This window comes from Erpetoichthys calabaricus, chromosome 13 (assembly GCF_900747795.2).
Source record: "Erpetoichthys calabaricus chromosome 13, fErpCal1.3, whole genome shotgun sequence".
Lineage (NCBI taxonomy): Eukaryota > Metazoa > Chordata > Cladistia > Polypteriformes > Polypteridae > Erpetoichthys > Erpetoichthys calabaricus.
The window spans coordinates 101791931-101812199 of NC_041406.2; the positions used below are offsets into that span (position 1 = coordinate 101791931).

General features: G+C 37.3%; 1 protein-coding gene across 6 annotated transcripts in view; it reads right to left on the reverse strand.

Annotated features, from left to right (window-relative positions):
- Positions 1-20269, reverse strand: part of LOC114663544 (uncharacterized) — a 314220-nt gene that overhangs the window by 255316 nt on the left and 38635 nt on the right. For all 6 annotated transcript variants that reach the window (XM_051935945.1, XM_051935942.1, XM_051935943.1 and 3 more), the window contains 4 exons: positions 19889-19949; positions 16680-16766; positions 2055-2132; positions 532-618 (listed from right to left, as the gene is read on the reverse strand). In XM_051935945.1, the coding sequence (XP_051791905.1) occupies positions 532-618; positions 2055-2132; positions 16680-16766; positions 19889-19949 (313 nt within the window). The remainder of the gene's footprint in view (positions 1-531; positions 619-2054; positions 2133-16679; positions 16767-19888; positions 19950-20269) is intronic.

The window sequence follows — 20269 nt, forward strand, 5'->3', positions numbered from 1 at the left end:
TCAATGACTAATACCTAACTAACTGAGAGCTGCCAATTTATAACAGAAGTCTGATGACAGTCACTGATAGTCAAAACAATAAGGTAGCATCCAGAAACAATAATGGCATAAAATAAAAACCAAAACATGAATAATAAAAAAAATAAATCAATTAAAATAAAAAAAATAGAAATGGTAGAAATAACTTGGGGGTCACTGAAGTATTCAAAACAAACCTGATTTACAAGAGTAGGATGCCCATTTATCTCGTTTGATAAGATATACAATTTTACTATTCTCAATTAAATCTTAAACTGCAACTTAAAATAAGCAGTAATTAATACTACTGTATTTTGTTTTAAAAAATTATACAATTACAAGTAATACAAATATCACACTTTAAATAAATGATTCTTTCACCTGTTGTATCTATTTGCATCATTTCTCTTTAGACTGTCATCATATTTGTATAAAGGTTACCTTTGCTTGATGTACTGTAAGTGCCATTTCTATTTAGTTTAGTTTGGCATTGATTCCTTATTTAAAACAAACCTGTAAAATTTGTAAGATCAGGGAATGCAGAGTTTTTATCTTCTTCGATGTTGCTCTGATTACCTTTGCTCTTTATCAAATCTTTATCTGTAACAGAAATAAGTCATAATTAACACTTTATTTGTGGGATTAAACATTTGCAAACAATATGAACATCACAATATTGGCATAAAACATTTGAATAGTTTGTTTAATGCAGATAATCTTTCTAATACTGAACTATCATTTTGCTAACAATTCTCATTGTAATCTAGATACTAGATAATATTGAGATGAAAGCCATATGTAAGTCATATACAGTAATCATTTCAAATTAATATTAGTAATGTAATTATAAAAATCAAAGGTATAAAAACACTGGAAATGGAGCAGACAGTAAATTAAATAATCGGTAATCTATACATAAAGGTTATTTGTTCTTTAAATGGTTTCACTCACACACAGACAAATTTATTGGTAACTTTTACATATTTATGTAGCTTACATTTATGTAAACTTGTAAAAATATTTAGCTTCCTGAAAATGCATTTAAAGTTAACGTTAAATGAAAATGATTTTAAAAATGATTTATAAGCTGTAACACAAGGTCCTCTAAAAGTTAAAAGTGATAGAGACTGCAGAAAACATATTAAAGATAACGCTCAGGAAAAAGGAATTCACCAAGTATGTTGGCAAAATAGGCATTCAGAGTAAATGCTTTGTTTACTGCACTAATATTATCAACAATACCTGAATATCACTGCAGGTTGTTTGTCACAACAGTTTAATTACCTAACTGCCAATCAGCACTGCCATCCAGACTTTAAAAAGTTTATGTAAAACAGCTTATAAGAAGACAGACAAAAGGTCCAGAACTCAGTAACTGACAAAAATGCCTTTGTTCCTGTTTAATCACTGCTGTGGCAGACATATTCTGAATATGTGTCAACTTATTAATAGCTATTTGTTCAAGAAAGTTAAATCAATATCTAAAGTCAAGCTAACTACAATTGCCTTTCAATGGTTGAGTGTATTTTCTTCGACCAGTTTTTTTTTTTTTTTTGTGTTTACTTACAAATTGATGGTAAGCAAATATATAGGGTTAAAATAATGTGTTACATTATATATGATAGTAAGACTTAGAATATTTACTTTGTATGATGTGTTATTATAGGAATGTAGGGCTATTTAGATAAAATACAACTTTTACGTGATCAGAATGCAAATATAGCGCTCATAGGAAAAAGCTAAAGAATTCAACATGAATAATTGTTTTAGGACGTACGTGTCCCCTGAACATTATACTGAGTATTGTTTCATATTTAATCATATCATCAAATATTGGTCACACTACAAATAGTCTTAATGTAACCCTTTTTCTTTATAATGTTTGAAGCACAACCCTAATTAAACACAAGATTTTGCTTGCTATAACTGTTCAGACTTTTGTTATTTAGTTAAAATTTCACAACAAACATAAAGTCAGAGTGGTCAAAACAGAACAATTTACTGGAAAAGGAAACCATGCAGGGAATGTGACTCACTTTCAGTCTGGCTTTTTACATTTGTTAGTGTCCCTGCAGCTTTACTCTTTTGCTGCACCAGCATTTCTGTTTTATTTCCTATTAAAAAACAAAAACAGAAAACTGATTAAGTATGCAATTAAGCAAAACTTTAAATTTCTCAATACTGTATATGCAAAGAAACTTACAGAAGAATCACAAGAAACAGAATATAATATTTACAGTATATACTCACATTCAAGCTCTCCCACGGATAAGTTGGGGCTTGATTTTACTGTGTAATTTCCGGTATTTTTTAATGTCGGTCATATAAGTCGAATGAGTAAAACTCACACTATTGGTCCAAGAGATTACGATATTCTAACACCCACCTGAGAGAGTAACACCTGGCAAGGACAGGAGTTATTCTAAGCAGTCAGCAGGGGTTCAGAAGAGGGAGGTCGTGTTTTACTAACATGCTGAAATTCTATGAGGAGGCAACAAAAGGATACGATCAAAGTGGAGCTTATGATATTATTTATCTGGACTTTCAGAAAGCATTTGATAAGGTGCCACATGAGAGGTTGGGCATCAAATTAAAAGAGGTGGGAGTTCAGGGTGATGTTTGTAGATGGGTGCAGAATTGGCTCAGACAAAGGAAGCAGAGGGTGATGGTGCGAGGAACCTCATCAGAACTGGCCAATGTTAAGAGTGGTGTTCCACAGGGGTCAGTGCTAGGGCCGCTGCTATTTTTAATATATATATATATATATATATAAATGATTTAGACAGGAATATAAGTAACAAGCCGGTTAAGTTTGCAGATGATACCAAGATAGGTGGACTAGCAGATAATTTGGAATCCATTATATCATTACAGAAGGACTTGGATAGCATACAGGCTTTTTATATTTTTATTTTATTAATTTTCATTGTAATCATTCCATACAAACATATCAATTTATAACCCAACAAATTTGAAGACTAATCAAACCCCACCCCTGAGAAGGAGAGCTTAGCTAAAGGAAAATTGCTTAAGGCTTTTTAATAAGGCAACATTAAACAAAAGAAAGGGAGAAGTAAATATCTATGTAAATAAGAGATGAAGAAGGGAGTTAAATGCGGTAATAGTTATTTCTCTTATTCTAAAATAATATTGATTAAATCCTGCCATGTTTTGAAAAAAATTTGTACAGATCCTCTAACTGAAAATTTGATTTTTTCTAATTTCAAATAATATAAAACATCGGTTTCCCACTGACTTATAAGAGGAGAATTAGGATTCTTCCAATTTAACAAAATAAGTCTGCGTGCCGGATAGCATACAGGCTTGGGCAGATTTGTGGCAGATGAAATTTAATGTCAGTAAATGTAAAGTATTACACATTGGAAGTAAAAATGTTAGGTTTGAATACACAATGGGCGGTCGGAAAATCGAGAGTACACCTTATGAGAAGGATTTATGAGTCATAGTGGACTCTAAGCTATCGACTTCCCGACAGTGTTCAGAAGCCATTAAGAAGGCTAACAGAATGTTAGGATATATAGCATGATGTGTGGAGTACAAGTCCAAGGAGGTTCTGCTCAGCCTTTATAATGCACTGGTGAGGCCTCATCTTGAGTACTGTGTGCAGTTTTGGTCTCCAGGCTACAAAAAGGACATAGCAGCGCTAGAAAAGGTCCAGAGAAGAGTGACTAGGCTGATTCCAGGGCTACAGGGGTTGAATTATGAGGAAAGATTAAAAGAGCTGAGCCTTTACAGTTTAAGCAAAAGAAGATTAAGAGGTGACATGATTGAAGTGTTTAAAATTATGAAGGGAATTAGTGCAGTGGATCGAGACTGTTATTTTAAAATGAGTTCATCAAGAACACGGGGACACAGTAGGAAACTTGTTAAGGGTAAATTTCGCACAAACATTAGGAAGTTTTTCTTTACACAAAGAACGATAGAAACTTGGAATAAGCTACCAAGTAGTGTGGTAGACAGTAAGACATTAGGGTCTTTCAAAACTCAACTTGATGTTTTCTTGGAAGAAATAAGTGGATAGTACTGGCGAGCTTTGTTGGGCTGAATGGCCTGTTCTCGTCTAGAGCAGCGGTTCTCAAACGTTTTCAGACCTGGGACCCCTTTACAAGCCATACGATATTCGCGGACCCCTGATGCGGCCTGCTTTGTCAACCCAAATTATAATAGCATAGCCACAGGCATAAAGTGTAAACTTCTTTTATCTGAAGTCGACTTTATAAAATAAATCATTCTTTGTAGTCATATCATAACAACACTAACTACTGACAGTCAATGATACAGTGTCATACGAGTCACAGGACTAAAGCATGCTTAGCAAAAACAAAAAATGCAAAACAACTACAACTACAATATTTAATGCTTAATACTCATACTGCATAACTACAATACAACATTGTTCATTTAATAATAAAGAGTAAGACTATTAATTTTACGGCCATCTACCAGTGGTAAACGTTTTAATTATTTAATACGTTCAAATGTATTACAAATGCAATTACATTAGACTCTAATACTCATAGAAACTAATGAGATATGTGGGCTTGCTTTTGTCGGCAGAGAAGGTCTATCCTTGGTGAGATTTTTGATAGACACACTCGAATGTCATCTTCCACCTGGAGACGTGATCTAAACTTAGATTTGATCACAGCTAATGCTGAGAACGATGCTTCGCACTGGTAGGTAGTTGCAAATGGGACCAGCACAGTCAATGCTCTCTCAGCTAAAAGCGTATATTCGTTCCTAACGTTGCACCAAAACGCGGTCAATGTTTGTTCTTGAAATTTAAGTTTCAGACTTCTGTCACTAGACAATTCAGCCAACTGTTCTTCTTCCTTCCCGTTCAAGTCGGTAAGCTGACAACTGAATGGATTTCTGATCCAGTCATAATCTGCAATGTTATCTGTTGGAAAATACCTGTCAAAGTATTCTTCCATCGCCGACAAATGGTCAAAGATATCTGTTGCCAAGTTATCAATGGCCATATTGTTTTCATTCAGAAATTCAGTTAACAGTTCAAACATATCACAGCTTTTATTTTGTACTCGTGTCTTCCATATTCTCAACTTTTTCTTGAAGGCAGTTATCTTGTCTGTTGTTTTCAACACGCTTGAATCTCTGCCTTGCAGTGATGTGTTAAGTGCATTAAGTTGACAAAAGATATCAGCCAGGTAAGCCAATTTTGCAAGCCATACATTATCTGAAACAAACTTCACCAGCTCTGAGTTTTTATCCATCAAAAATGATGCCAGTTCACTGCGAAGCTCGAAGACGCGTTGAAGTACCTTTCCGCGTGACAACCAGCGAACCTCTGTGTGTAGCAGCAGATGTCGATGATCTGAGCCGCTTTCTTCGCACAGTGCAGCAAACAGTCGTCCATTCAACGGTCTGCCCATTTATCCAATTAACTAGTTTAATGCATGTATTTAGCACTTCACCGAAGGATTTATTTAAATTCTTACTAGCAAGAGCTTCGCGATGAATCATACAATGTGTGGAAATAATATTCGGAGAAACAGTTCGTACGCGTGCAACAACCCCACTTTTATGACCTGTCATTGCTGCAGCTCTGTCGTACAAATTCCAATACAGCTGGACCACTCAAGCTTGTTAGCAATGAAGAAATCATTTAGCATTGCAAATATATCTTCACCTGTCGTTCTAAGTGGCACAAGTTTGCAGAACAGAAAGTCCTTGACCACATCATTGTCAAAGCAATATCTAACGTAGACCAGTAACTGCGCTTGGCCTGCAATATCGGTACTTTCGTCCAACTGTATGGCAAATGTACTGCTTTGTAGGCGCTCAACCAATTGTAATTGGATGTCATTGGACATGTCGCAAATTCGCCTTCTGATGGTATCGTTTGATACTGGTATAGACAGTAATTTTCGGCTGCTTTCTTTTCCTAACATTATCTCGCATATTTCTAAAGCCGCTGGCATAATCAAACTCTCCACAACCGTGTGTGCTTTTTTGCTCTTAGCTATTCGCATTGCCATAATATACGAAGCTTTAAGAGCTTTTTCATTCACTGTTGTCGCAGTACTAATAATTTTCTGATTTGCATACACTGCTGCTCGACGTTTGAAGAAATCAACGGGTTTGTCTTTTAGTTCATTATGCTTTGTTACAAGATGGAGCTTCAGTTTAGCAGGTTTCAAACTTTTGTTCGATAACACGTTTAAACAAATGACACATTGTGGCTGATCACTGTTGTCTTTGTACGGTATAAATGCGAATTGTAAATATTCAGGATCATATTTACGTAATTTTGCCTTACGCGGTGCGGACTCTCTTTCGGCATCATGTCTCAGTTCATCGCCACTATTTCCAATACCCCCGTGCTCTTCTTCAGATATCTGCTTACGCTTCAAATATTTATCCATACGTTAGTTGGGCGTGCGAAAACCAATTTAACAAGCAAGAATTACCACTGTATAACTTAATAATTAATCATAAACTGTGCACGATTACAGGCTGCATCTATAATGACGTCATCATAGAATAGTTCGTAATAGACATATATATACTATATATAGAATATAGAATATAAAAACAGTAGTGAGGGGCGAGTTGATTATTATTCGCATTATCCGATTGGATAAAATGGCGTTTAGCGAAGAAGTTATTAATTGTAAGCAATTTTCACCCTTTCTGCGGACCCCCTACGGTCGTCTCCCCCAGGGGTCCGCGGACCACAGTTTGAGAACCACTGGTCTAGAGTGTTCTGTTCTAACCACAGAGTACACTGCCTTTTTTTTCTGTGTATTGTGCCTACATGACCACAAGGTAATACCCGAACTATTCTGAAGCGACATTTGCACTGATTTGTGTTTTTTGTACCTCACACCCTCAAACCTTTATCGTAAGAACATCTCTTATCTATTGATGGAGCATTTGATCAGAAGAAAATATGAAGCTGGTTTTAAATTAAAAGTTATTGACGTGGCGAAAGAAATTGGTAACTGCGCTGCTGCAACAAAATTTAATGTGTCTGAGAAACTGGTGCAAGATTGGAGGAAGCAAGAAGATGTTTATATATATATATATATATATATATATATATATATATATACAGTGGTGTGAAAAACTATTTGCCCCCTTCCTGATTTCTTATTCTTTTGCATGTTTGTCACACAAAATGTTTCTGATCATCAAACACATTTAACCATTAGTCAAATATAACACAAGTAAACACAAAATGCAGTCTGTAAATGGTGGTTTTTATTATTTAGGGAGAAAAAAAATCCAAACCTACATGGCCCTGTGTGAAAAAGTAATTGCCCCCTGAACCTAATAACTGGTTGGGCCACCCTTAGCAGCAATAACTGCAATCAAGCGTTTGTGATAACTTGCAATGAGTCTGTTACAGCGCTCTGGAGGAATTTTGGCCCACTCATTTTTGCAAAATTGTTGTAATTCAGCTTTATTTGAGGGTTTTCTAGCATGAACCGCCTTTTTAAGGTCATGCCATAGCATCTCAATTGGATTCAGGTCAGGACTTTGACTAGGCCACTCCAAAGTCTTCTTCATTTTGTTTTTCTTCAGCCATTCAGAGGTGGATTTGCTGGTGTGTTTTGGGTCATTGTCCTGTTGCAGCACCCAAGATCGCTTCAGCTTGAGTTGACGAACAGATGGCCGGACATTCTCCTTCAGGATTTTTTGGTAGACAGTAGAATTCATGGTTCCATCTATCACAGCAAGCCTTCCAGGTCCTGAAGCAGCAAAACAACCCCAGACCATCACACTACCACCACCATATTTTACTGTTGGTATGATGTTCTTTTTCTGAAATGCTGTGTTCCTTTTACGCCAGATGTAACGGGACATTTGCCTTCCAAAAAGTTCAACTTTTGTCTCATCAGTCCACAAGGTATTTTCCCAAAAGTCTTGGCAATCATTGAGATGTTTCTTAGCAAAATTGAGACGAGCCCTAATGTTCTTTTTGCTTAACAGTGGTTTGCGTCTTGGAAATCTGCCATGCAGGCCGTTTTTGCCCAGTCTCTTTCTTATGGTGGAGTCGTGAACACTGACCTTAATTGAGGCAAGTGAGGCCTGCAGTTCTTTAGACGTTGTCCTGGGGTCTTTTGTGACCTCTCGGATGAGTCGTCTCTGCGCTCTTGGGGTAATTTTGGTCGGCCGGCCACTCCTGGGAAGGTTCACCACTGTTCCATGTTTTTGCCATTTGTGGATAATGGCTCTCACTGTGGTTCGCTGGAGTCCCAAAGCTTTAGAAATGGCTTTATAACCTTTACCAGACTGATAGATCTCAATTACTTCTGTTCTCATTTGTTCCTGAATTTCTTTGGATCTTGGCATGATGTCTAGCTTTTGAGGTGCTTTTGGTCTACTTCTCTGTGTCAGGCAGCTCCTATTTAAGTGATTTCTTGATTGAAACAGGTGTGGCAGTAATCAGGCCTGGGGGTGGCTACGGAAATTGAACTCAGGTGTGATACACCACAGTTAGGTTATTTTTTAACAAGGGGGCAAATACTTTTTCACACAGGGCCATTTAGGTTTGGATTTTTTTTCTCCCTAAATAATAAAAACCATCATTTAAAAACTGCATTTTGTGTTTACTTGTGTTATATTTGACTAATGGTTAAATGTGTTTGATGATCAGAAACATTTTGTGTGACAAACATGCAAAAGAATAAGAAATCAGGAAGGGGGCAAATAGTTTTTCACACCACTGTATATATATATATATATATATATATATATATTTAAGTGTCGCACTTTTGAATGGGCATATAAGTCGGGGTCTGATTTTATGATCGATTTTTTGGGTTTCAAGACTCGACTTATACGTGAGTATATACGGTGTATTTTATAGCAAAACATCTTCTGAATGAATATTCTGAGCTGTAAATGGAAACTGTGTCTGGACACTTAAACCTTTCTCTAACACAAAAATTTGCATGTAATACAATAAATATGTTGCTAGACTACTTTCATGCAATTGCATTCTAATTGTTACAACAATATAACTTTTCATTACTCAAAACATTAATGTATAATACTGACAATAATGATCAGAAAGTCTGAAATTTCTGTCTACTTGTATTAAGAGAAAATGTTATTTTAAAGAATTATAGTTTAAAAGATTTTCTGAATGTCACTAAAAGTGACATTTATAATAACTGTAAACTTGTAAGCTGTCATGATGGGTTGATAATCCATCTGCCACTCTTTAAACACTCTCACTGCTGTGTATAACTCTAGTATTGTATCAGGTGACCTGGAGAAATAAAAAGCACTGTCATACAGGAAAAGATGGGCAATGAAGTAGGCAAAACAACCATACAACAGGGATAGGATGGAAGAGCAGATGGAAGCTTGACTCCTGATGCTTGTGGCAAAGCGTTAGGTTCATCAAAGACTATAGGAGGAGAGCCCCTACACTGGCAAACGCAGACACGACTCTGGCTGAGGGGATGAACTTATTCTATGCACAGTTCAATCCCGATGGTAGCAACAACAGCCTGCCAGCCAATACTGGCACGGTGGAGGGAGCAAATATACAATACAATACAATACAATTTATTTTTGTATAGCCCAAAATCACCCAAGAAGTGCCGCAATGGGCTTTAACAGGCCCTGTCTCTTGACAGCCCCACAGCCTTGACTCTCTAATAAGACAAGGAAAAACTCCCCCCCAAAAAAAAAACCTTGTAGGAAAAAACCTTGAGAAAGGCAGTTCAAAGAGAGACCCCTTTCCAGGTAGGTTGGGAATGCAGTGGGTGTCAAAAAGAAGGGGGTCAATACAATACAATACAACAGAACAAATCCTCAATACAGTATAAAAATAAAAATTTTAGAAGTGCAGAGCAGAATTTAACAGTAGACGTTAACAGGAGATAACAATATCTCCACAGCTAGAGGTCCCCAAACTTTTTCCGTGTCTTAGAACACTGTGAGTAGCACTCTGATGTGTGTGAACACCAGGAATGCTGCAGACCTTGATGGTACCTGTATACAGGTATAGTGGAACCTCGGTTCACGACCATAATTCGTTCTAAAACTCTGGTCATAAACCAATTTGGTCGTGAACCGAAGCAATTTCCCCCATAGGATTGTATGTAAATACAATTAATCCGTTCCAGACCATACGAACTGTATGTAAATATATATATTTTTTAAGTTTTTAAGCACAAATGTAGTTAATTAAACCATAGAATGCACAGCGTAATAGTAAACTAAATGTAAAAACATTGAATAACACTGAGAAAACCTTAAACAACAGAGAAAACTAACATTGCAAGAGTTCGCACTATACTGTAGCCTTATGACCAGATCGCTGTAAACACTCTTTTTAAATGAGTTTTAAGCACAGGGAAAAAAAGGAACATTTGAACAAATCCGAACTTTATTTAAAAGCCAACTATAAGCAACCAAGAAAGTAACACTGCAGGAGTTCACACTAATAGCCTTACAACCCGATCGCTGTGTAAACTTCTTTTTAATGAGTTTTAAGCACAGGGGGAAAAAAGGAACATTTGAACAAATCCGAACTTTACTTAAAAACCAACCATAAACCACCAAGAAAGTAACATTGCAGGAGTTCACACTAATAGCCTTACAACCCGATTGCTGTGTAAACTTTTTTTTAATGAGTTTTAAGCACAGGGAAAAAAATGAACATTTGAAAATTCAGAAATTTAATAAACAACCAAGAAAAGTAACATTGCAACAATTCACGCTACGAACCGAAAAATGAACATTTGAAAAATCTGTAATACAAAAACTAATCACAAACCACCAAGAAAACTAACCTTGCATGAGTCGAGTTCTGGCATGAAGTGAGGAGGAACTGGGTGGAGAACAATCCAGTCTCATCGCAGTTGAAGACTTGTTGCGGGACGCAGTCTTCGTCCTCCACTAATTTTGTGAGATTTTTCACGAATTCTTTCGCAGCTTCAGCGTTGGAACTAGTAGCCTCTCCATGCCTTACCACACTATGAATGCCACTTCTCTTGCGAAACTTTTCAAACCATCCTCTACTGGCTTTAAATTCCTCACTTTCGCCACTCGTAGAAGGATAGTTTTGCAGCAAATCGCCATGAATCTTCCTGGCTTTCTCGCATAACATCGCCTCGCTTACGCTATCCCCTGCAAGTTGCTTCTCGTTCAGCCACACTAGCAACAGCTTTTCCACCTCTTCCAGCACTTGAGGCCTCTGCCTGGTTAACACTGTAACTCCTTTTGCAACATCAGCTGCTTTAATAGATTCTTTCTGCTTTAGAATAGTCGAAATCGTAGATTTTTGACTTCTTGTACTCGGCGGTAAGATCAGTAACACGAAAGCCACGCTCATACTTTTCAATAATTTCTTTCTTTACTTCGATTTCAATTTTCTGCAAAACTTTCTTCTCACCACTCTTCACTTGCTTAGAAGCCATGGTTAACTGCAAAAGCACACAAGATACTGTAGAGCACAAACAGTTCACAGGTAAAGTACATACATCTGACTGAGAACAATGAATAGGGAGAGGCTGAACACGTGCTTAAATACAGTAAATCGGCGCATACGAACCGGAAGGAAAATGAAATAGAGCACAAAGAGTTCACAGTGAAAACACGCACTTCTGACCGAGAACAATGCAACACATGCGGAAATCATCGGCACGCACAAACCGAAATAGAAACTGGCTTGTTCGTATACTGAGTGTGTGGTCGTGAACCGAGGCAAAAGTTTGGGGAACTTTTTGGTCGTAAACCGATTTGTACGTGTACCGAGACGTTCGTGAACCGAGGTTCCACTGTAATGTGCTGAAGGTCTGTGATAACCAGATAGCTTATGTGTTTACCACTATATTTATCATATCTCTGGCCTTGTTTGTAGTGCCTGCTTCCATTAAAAGGTCCACGGTCCCTTTCCCCAAGAACATCTCCTCATCTAGTCTGAATGTCTACTCGGTAGTTATGAAATGCTTCAAACGTTTGCCTTCCATTCAATGGATACATTTCTGTTTGCGTACCAGGAAAACAAATTAATAGATTATGCCATTTCCCAGGTGTAACACTCCACTCTTTCCCACTTACATGGTTCGTACACATTTTTACAAAACAATTTCCATGACTTTTCAGTTATTTTAAGGCAAATTTCCATGACCATATGTTCTCTAAACTTTCTGTGTAAATTTGAAAAACCAATAATAAAAATTCATGTCAAATTTACCAAAATATTGTTAAACTAAAATTATGACAAGATATGCGGTTTCATACAAAATAAAGATTTATTTAAATACTGCTGACACTCCAGCACAATTTAAACCCTGAAAAATATTATGTAGCCCTAATAAATGTAAACGACTAGAAGGCAACAATAAATTAAAAGAAAAAAATAATACAAATAAGTAAAAATGTTCAGTAACACTGACGTTAACTTCAGAAGGCAGTAGTATCAGGGTGGAAACTGTCCATTTGGAATAAAAGATATTGTTGTTTAAATCACCAACATATTACATCACTAACTTAATTGTAACAAATGACAGCCTTCTTTCTTTGAATCCCGTGAAGACAATCCTTACAAAGTTCATTGTTTCATTTCTGCAACCTTTTCATCAATATGCTTTTCAATTCAGCAGAGATGCTTTCTTTTCTTTTGCAGTTTGCTGCAAACTGTTGGATTTAGTGATGAAGGTCAGATTGCTTGTAGCTTCTGCTTTCTCAGCATATTCATTAGCTGATTTCTCAAGGCTGCAAATGTCAGTCTCCAGCCTAGCCCTCTTCATTTTCAATTCATGCAGCTCATCTGTGAGAGTCTTCTGCTTCAACTCAACACCTTGATGTTCTTTCTTCCTCTTCTCCTCATCCAGGTAGGCATAGTACATGTGTCTGGCTCCTGTAGCTAAAAGGAGTAGCTCTTTTGTGATCTCCACCTTGGTTATGTCCCCAACAGACCTGACATGGTCAAAAATGAGCTTCTGAGCCACCAGAGACCTCTCTTTCTGATTCACCACAATCAGTTCTTTGTTAACGGAAAACCCTCTCTCCACGCTGGCCTGTCAATGTAACAAGATCAGTATAATCTTGACCACATTCTACACTCTGGAAAATGATGGTTTTGTCCCCATTGTCTCATACAACAGGGTGTCCACTCAATTTGTTTTGGGGTCAAATTTCCTAAATTTTGCCTGAAGAGCTTCCAAATCACAGAAGTCCCTAAACTCTCTAAGGACATCATCACACATTGCCTTGTATCTGGGCTTAGCCTCAACAAACATGTGCAGCATTCTTTTCAACTGACTGGCACATAGCTCCTTAGATTCAGCCATGCATCTTGGGTGAAGGCACTTCATGCTTCTCAGTAATATGTTATGCACTGGAGCCTTTTTCAACAACTTCTCTAGGAGTTGCATCCTGCAGTCTATCTTCATCTGTAGTTATCTGCCTTTCTTAAACATTTTTGGAAGACCTCACTTGTTTTAGTGTGGCCTCTGCTGCAAATCCAGTGTCAATCTTAGAACTGTACTTGTGCAAACTATTGTCCTACAAAGGGACATGAAGGAGCTTCACTGTGGTTGAAGCCTCTTCCAGGAGCTTTTCCTTTATTAATCGTTGCATAAGCCCTGTAAACAATTAAAATGAAGAGATTTTATTTTCCAGTTTTATCACTCATAATTTGGAAATTTACAAGTAATATTTCCTTGTTTCATTTAAACAGACAAAATAAGTGATTACACATTCTTAGCTTAGATGATACAAGTACACCAGTGGTTCTTTTCACAATGAGTACCACCTCCCAAAATATTAGACTCACCGGGTACCACCATTATGACTGGCAGTAAAGTACAGCAGTGCAAGCATTTTTAACTACAGTAATCCCTCCTCCATCGCGGGGGTTGCGTTCCAGAGCCACCCGCGAAATAAGAAAATCCGCGAAGTAGAAACCATATGTTTATATGGTTATTTTTATATTGTCATGCTTGGGTCACAGATTTGCGCAGAAACACAGGAGGTTGTAGAGAGACATGAACGTTATTCAAACACTGCAAACAAACATTTGTCTCTTTTTCAAAAGTTTAAACTGTACTCCATGACAAGACAGAGATGACAGTTCTGTCTCACAATTAAAAGAATGCAAGCATATCTTCCTTTTCAAAGGAGTGCACGTCAGGAGAGAGAGAACAAAGCAAGCAGTCAAAAAAAAAAATCAATAGGGCTGTTTAGCTTTTAAGTATGCGAAGCACCGCCGGTACAAAGCTGTTGAAGGCGGCAGCTCACACCCCCTCCGTCAGGAGCAGACAAAGAGAGAGAGAGCCAGAGAAAAACAAAGTCAAAAATCAATACGTGCCCTTTGAGCTTTTAAGTATCCGAAGCACCGTGCAGCATGTCCTTCAGGAAGCAGCTGCACACAGAAAGTAGCAACGTCCCTATCGTCTAGGTGTGCGAACAGCCCCCCTGCTCACACCCCCCTACGTCAGCGCAAGAGAGAGAGAGAGAGAGAGAGAAAGTAAGTTGGGTAGCTTCTCAGCCATCTGCCAATAGCGTCCCTTGTATGAAATCAACTGGGCAAACTAACTGAGGAAGCATGTACCAGAAATTAAAAGACCCATTGTCCGCAGAAACCCACGAAGCAGCGAAAAATCCGCGATATATATTTAAATATGCTTACATATAAAATCCGCGATGGAGTGAAGCCGCGAAAGGCGCAGCGCAATATAGCGAGGGATCACTGTATATATACAGTTTACACAGGAGGCTATTGTATTCCTAATATGTACTGTACTATTTTATATATTCTGATGATTATTTCATCTTTATGACAAAAAAAGTCAGACTCCTGGTGTACCACTACGCTTTATTAGCATATTACATTTTGTTCTAGATTAACTGACATGAAATGGAAAGCAATTAATTTAAAACACTGGCAAATACAACATAAACATGTTAGTATATAGTATTATTATATATTATAGCATACAGATAAATGCTTACCTTTAATCAATTTGTGCATGTCCTGAGAGAGGAAGGGTAGCATGGGTTTGTCTGTTTGATATATGGTGAGGAAGGTGGTGACTTCTCTTGCAATGCTGCTAAATATTCCCATTTTAACTGTAAAGAGGATCAGCACAGCGGTTCTTCACCTCTTCAGAGGATTTCACTTTTGGATTGGGTACCTCACTTTACCATCTCAGCATAGTGTTTGACATGTGGCCAGAGCAGCATTCCCGTTTCTGATACGCTGACATTCTCTATCCACCGGCACCTGCAAAATTTAAGCATGGGCATCCTACATCCTGTTACTGTCATGAAATCTTTGTGACAAGCAGGGCAATCATGGAACAACCAATACAAGCTTAAGAGTCCATGTTCAACTTCCCAGTTGGTGGATTTGCATCCATCTCTGAACTCATTATGCAATATGTGCAACCCACACGAACCGATGTTAATTAGCGACTTCCCCACATCATTCTGCAATTGCTTCTGAAGCATTTTGAACACTTTCCAATTCACATTTGGACGACATTCGCGATTCTGATCTCTGAAAGCAAGTTCTTCATTTTGTCAGTGATATCTTGCGCTGTAGAATGGCCCATAAACTCTGACCCAATATATTTAGTTTTCACTTCGGGTCCGTCCTATAGCCTGACATGCATGTCTAACTTTTAAGCCTATAAATAGTGATTCAAAGTTTCATCAAACAACATTACATACAGTCTTTGTTTCCATATGACAGACAAAGTCTTTATATTATTAGGGAGCCAGTCCAAAAGTACATAAACATGAGCACTTGTGTTCACCGCAAGCAAATCTAGCAGCAATCTGGCTGTAGGGAAACATAGCCTGAAATAACTGATTTGTGTCTTCATATGACTTGTAATAATAGTGAGAATTTGCCACCTTTAGCACCCATAGTACTTCTGCAGTTAGGGCTTCATTTCTGGACACAGCGTCTGAAATCTGCCCTTGTTTGAAGGTGGATGAGAGGGAAGTACTGCAGCTAGCAGTAGGTGTCAGGTTGGAGACTTGGGGGGGGGAAAGCCAGTCATGGGGTTCATTGATGATTCACAAGCATGCAGCAGCCTGGTTCTTAGCCCCCTTTGCATGGCTAGTTGGGGCTGCCTCTCCCAGGTTTGATATGTCGAGCGTTTTACTATACAGTCGACATTTCACATGTTCCAGGTCCTGGTTTTTCTCAAGTCATCCCTTATACTTATCCAAGAGAATGCTCACCATATGCAACGCAGCAAGTTACTATAGACCTGCGCGAAAATTTAAGTTGTTAACTATAAAGATGTTTCTTGCTCAGTCTTAAGGGAACCATTTACTTAATTATACAGATGTGTCAATCAGATTTCCATGTCTTTTCCATAACTTTCTTTGTTTATTTAGTTTTCCAAAACTTTTCAACACCTGGAAATTGCTCTTTTTAAACTCCACGACTTTTCCAGGTTTTTCATGATCGTACGAACCCTACACTTAAACACTGCTAAACATGCCAATGTGAGACTGTTGTTTTTTGACTTTAGTTCATCTTTCAGAACAATAACTTCTGGGCCTGCTAGGCATCCATTCACATTGCTAAAGAAATGAACTACATAATAGCTACCACTTATTTTTATCATATGTGTTGCTTTGGTCCAGTCTTGCATCTATGGGGACAAAGGGTGAAAACATAAAACAAAACAAACCTGTACAACTTGTAAGGTCAGATGGTGTAGGGCTGTCACTCACTTTACTGGAGCCTTCGGTTCTTGCATTTTGTAGCAGATGTTCAGCTACAGGAGAAAACAATATTGATGAAATATTTGCACATTTTTCAATTATATATATCTTGAAGTACTAACAATAGTATAACATCAAAATAGACAAATCCCCAACTCAGTCACATACACAATGGCTCTCTCAGACATTACTTTAAGAGACTGACGAAATTGAAGGAATGCTTTTTAAAATAAATAAATGAATGTGAAAATGGTCACTGTACTGGAAAAAACATTAAAAAAAGAATGAAGGAATTTAAAATGTGCATTTTCTATTTTTAATATCTGAAACTGGAGTTTGCCTAACTCCATTCAAACAAGATGTGATTACGCGATTGACTGGTGATCCTATACTGAACAAGTTCTGAATGAGTCCAGCTCTGTACACATGTCCCCTGTGATAGGCTAGCATTGCATCAAGGGTTTGTTGTGGCATCAGATCTACAGCCTTATGTTCCATATGCTTAGGCAAACAGAGGTACTAAGTTATCAACTGACCACAACTTTGTGGTTAGCTGTCTTAGATGAATGAAGCACCTACTCAACAGACCTGAAAACCCAAATACAATAATTCCTTGAGGGTATGCAGGTAAAACAAGCAAATGTCTGTGGTTCAAATAAAGTCATGAACATTTTTAGCATTTTTGGAGATGTTAGACACATGAGTGGATTCTGTTCAGGACTTTGAAGGTCCTGGAGGCTGCTACTGGAGGCAGTAGCAAGGAGATGTGGTTGTTAACTGAGAAAGACTGGAGTTTGAAAGATCAAAAACAGCTACAACAATGGCTAGAGCAAAATCTTACATATTGGGGATATTTGTGAGGCCAGAGAGAATAACAGTTGAATGAATTATTAACTCAAATGAGTTTTGGCAAACTATTTGATGACACAAGGAGGGTAGGTAGGGTGTCATTTTAGCTGTACTTCACAAAAGTGAGGAAAAGTTTAATAAGCAAAGATAATGAGGGATGAACATAGGTGTGAACATCACGTGCAGTACAATTAAACAGGTTCAAAGCAGCAAAAAATACATGCCTTTACAGACATGCTTACTTTTACTGAAGGTGGCTTACACACTTTGCCATCACAGCAATACACAAAAGGCCTTCCCTCACCTACTCTTTCTAAACTCCAGCCGTCTGGAGTTTTTCTCTTTTCTGTCCTCCCTGGCCATCGGACCTTACTTTTATTCTATGTTAATTAGTGTTCCCTTATTTTAATTCTTATTTATTTTGTTTTTCCTCTTTCTTCATCATGTAAAGCACTTTGAGCTGCATTATTTGTATGAAAACGTGCTATATAAATAAATGTTGTTGTTGTAGTAAACTGTACCCTTTCAGCCTCTTGCTTGCTGGGCATTTGATTCTCTTTTCTTGTGACTTAACAGGCCTCTGGCAAGAAACCAATTTTAAACCAATACCTGGACCACTTTCAGCATTGGAGTAACCTTCTGTTTATTCCATGAACACAAGGTTAGAACTGTGTCTAACAGCGCCCGGTATCCCTGTACTCCTCAGTGTTTTGTTATGCTTAAAGAGCTACAGGGTGTAATGGTCAATACAGTGTCATATATTCTTCTCTACGCTCTTCACTTATGAGTTAGCATCTCTGATGTTACTTTCTTGTCCTAACTTTAAGGATACCAGTAGGCATTCCTAAAAGAAGTTACAGTATATGCTCACGTATAAGTCGGGTCTTGAAACCCAAAAAAATCGATCATAAAATCAGACCCCGACTTATACGCCCGTTTAAAAATGCGACACTTAATTTTTTTTTTTTTTTTTACATCTTCTTGCCTCTTCCAATTGCATCAGTTTCTCATACGCAACAAATTTTGTTGCAGCAGCACAGTTACCAATTTCTTTTGCTACTTCAATGACGTTTAATTTAAAACCAGCTTCATGTATTCTTCTGATTGAACACTCCATCGTAGATAAGGGATGCTCTTACGATAAAGGTATATGAGGGTGTGAGATACAAAAAACACAAATCAGTGCAAACGTTGCTTTGGAATAGTTTGGGTATTACCATTTGGTCACGTAGGAGCACCCGCTGATACAGAGCATTGCCACACCCACATAGAGAAAAAGGCAGTGTGCTCCGTGGTTACTCTCTCAGGTGGGCATTAGCATATCATAATCCCTTGTACCAATAGCGTGAGTTTTTCAAATTCGACTTATATGACCGACATTATAAAATTCCAGAAATTACACTGTAAAATAAAAGTCCCGACTTATCCGCAAGTATATATGGTAGGTTTCTTTCCTCTTAGCATCCTTGGGGTCCATTACATGTTTTCCCTTTAGGATACTTCTCTGTCCCTCTCTTTCACTCATATATTGCTACTCCTGAAAGCTGCCTGTCCTACAAACACACATACTGGGGTTAACAGTCCCTAGTGACCCCTGTATTTCCTCATTGGTATTTCTTGCTGTCAGTGTCTCGCTCTCTTTCTCTCTTACCTGGATGCTGACAACGAGACTTTAGCCTTGCCAAAAGCAAGAAGGCAATTTCCTATTGTTTCATGATCTCCTACTAAATTGATACAAAGTAAATTACTGGCTTACATATCTGATGTTTCAAAATTTTCTGTGCTTTTTCCAGTAGGTAATTTTATTTATATAAAATTAGCATTTCACAATTACAACAACACAATGATTCATTGTGGGGAAAAAAATTGAAGTCTTTGTTTACCAGAGTTTCTTAGAAACAAAAAATATTAAAAATGTTGGATTTTTCCTTTATATTTGTGGTTGAAACATATATTGCATCTTCCATTAAATTAATACAAAGAAAATTACTGGCTTACATATGCGGTATTTAAAAATTTTCTATGCTTTTTCAAGTAGGTAATTTTATGTATACGAAATTAGCATTATACAATTACAAGAACACAATGATTTAATTGCGAAAAACATAATAAAAATGTTGATATCTTTGTTTATTAGAAAGAAAATATTAAAATAAACAAGATTTTTCACTTATACTTGTGGATGAAACATATGCTGTTTTCATAATATTCCTCTACCCTATTTTAATAATCCAAAAATCAACTTAAAATACCAAGAAATTATAGTTGTTAATTGTTTTGCTGTTGAGGAGCTAAATTAGAAAATATGAAATCTGTTAACACTTACCCAGACTAACAGAATTTTCTGTATTCAATTTCATATAGTCAGATGATGTAATGGTTAAATCCTGCATAAAAAACAAAATGTATGTATCTGGAAAAGTTGATTAAAAGTTTAAACAATGTAAAACACTAGATATTTTACAAAATAATTTTAATGTAAACTGCCACCGAAAACATGATTATGTTTAGTTTTCATTTGTGTCACATTCATGCACATGGAAAACAGTTTAAGGGCTCAAATAGTTTCTCAACCAGAGTAGGGGCTGGTACAGTACTCTAAATACTTCTCCTCTCTCTCTCTCTGCAGACCAACAGAAGAACCTTTCTCAAGGAGACATAACTTACACTTCCTGTCACCTGACTATATAACTTGCCATGTTTTCAT